The sequence below is a fragment of the Aphanomyces invadans genome (assembly GCF_000520115.1).
Source record: "Aphanomyces invadans strain NJM9701 unplaced genomic scaffold supercont1.33, whole genome shotgun sequence".
Classification (NCBI taxonomy): domain Eukaryota; phylum Oomycota; class Saprolegniomycetes; order Saprolegniales; family Verrucalvaceae; genus Aphanomyces; species Aphanomyces invadans.
This window is the reverse complement of record NW_008580178.1, coordinates 1-1,149: the sequence shown is the minus strand read 5'-3', so window position 1 is coordinate 1,149 and position 1,149 is coordinate 1. Positions and strand designations below refer to the sequence as shown.

Here is a 1,149-nt window from a genome sequence, read left to right as displayed (position 1 = left end):
ATGGATTACTCCCATCATCGCATTGGCTTTGGAGAGGATATCCTTAAAGTTGACTGGGTGGCCATCGCTCTCCATTGCTAGAATCCATGTCACCAGGTCTTCTTCGTAGGCCTGCGGCAAAGCCGGCGTTGGGCCCATACGCTTAGGTTGGCCGCCTCCAGCCTTGGCCAGTTTGATGTGGCCGCGTAGTGTTCGAAGAGGTATTCCGAAACGCTTGGCAACGCTTACGGCAGTATCTTCCTTGCCGAGCACGGCGTGCACAGCGCTCGCCATGTCTGTGGCCGAGTACTTCGTTCTCGGCGCCATTTTCAAACTTTGACACACCTGTGGAAATGGATGTTATTCCCTCCTATTACTTGTTACAGTATCGTTGTGATAGAGGGAATCTTTTTAGCCAATAGAAGCCATCAATGATTTTGATTGGCTTGTTGGAAAGTGCAGATCACTGGTTTTAGTGCAGATCACTGGTTCGCCACGTTACAAGAAGTATGGGCCTCCGTGTCGGTCACGGCTTGCTGATCGAGCGGAGCCCGTCGCAGCGGTCGGTCAAGGCAACGTGGCGTTGTAAGCCGGGCATTGCGAGATCTTGATGATGTTGATGCCGCCTTGGGCAACGCCCGCCATAGCGCCGGTGAAGTCCAGGGCGACCAGACTCAAGGCAACTTTGACAGCCGAGCCAACAACTTGAACGGTGGTCGTGAAGCAGGTTACAGCCGACGACGTGCAAAAGAGGCCACACTGGAACGGAGTAGCGCCAAAGCATTGCGGCCAGCACACGGGGCCGGTGCCGCTAAAGGTGGGGGCGCAGGAAGGGTAGCACATCGCACCGCTCTGTTCCTTGCCTGCGGGGCATCCCAAGCGCGATACACCGACACCGACGCCGTACGAGTCCTTGCGGCAGAACGCGCCATCGTCGGTCGTACCAGCAGGGCAATCTGGCGAACACGTGCAGCAGCCGACACTGTGGAAACCAGCCTTGCACGGGGGGTACCACATCAAGCCGTTCTTTTCGCACATGCCGCCGTTCTCCTTCTTGCACGTGTCTTCTTGCCACAGGGCGTAGCCGGCGCCGCGGCCGTACACGGCGGGCTTTGTGCACGACACGCCAATATCCGTGACGCCTTGGACGCCGCTGCAGCCCTTCTTGCG

General features: G+C 57.6%; 1 protein-coding gene across 1 annotated transcript; it reads right to left on the bottom strand.

The window, feature by feature from the left end:
• Positions 1-546: 546 nt before the first annotated feature.
• On the bottom strand, positions 547-1,140 carry H310_11627 (hypothetical protein; the record flags this gene model as incomplete). Its single annotated transcript, XM_008878356.1, has 1 exon — positions 547-1,140. A coding segment is annotated over one exon (594 nt), but the record flags the coding sequence as incomplete, so codon positions are not given.
• Positions 1,141-1,149: the final 9 nt, after the last annotated feature.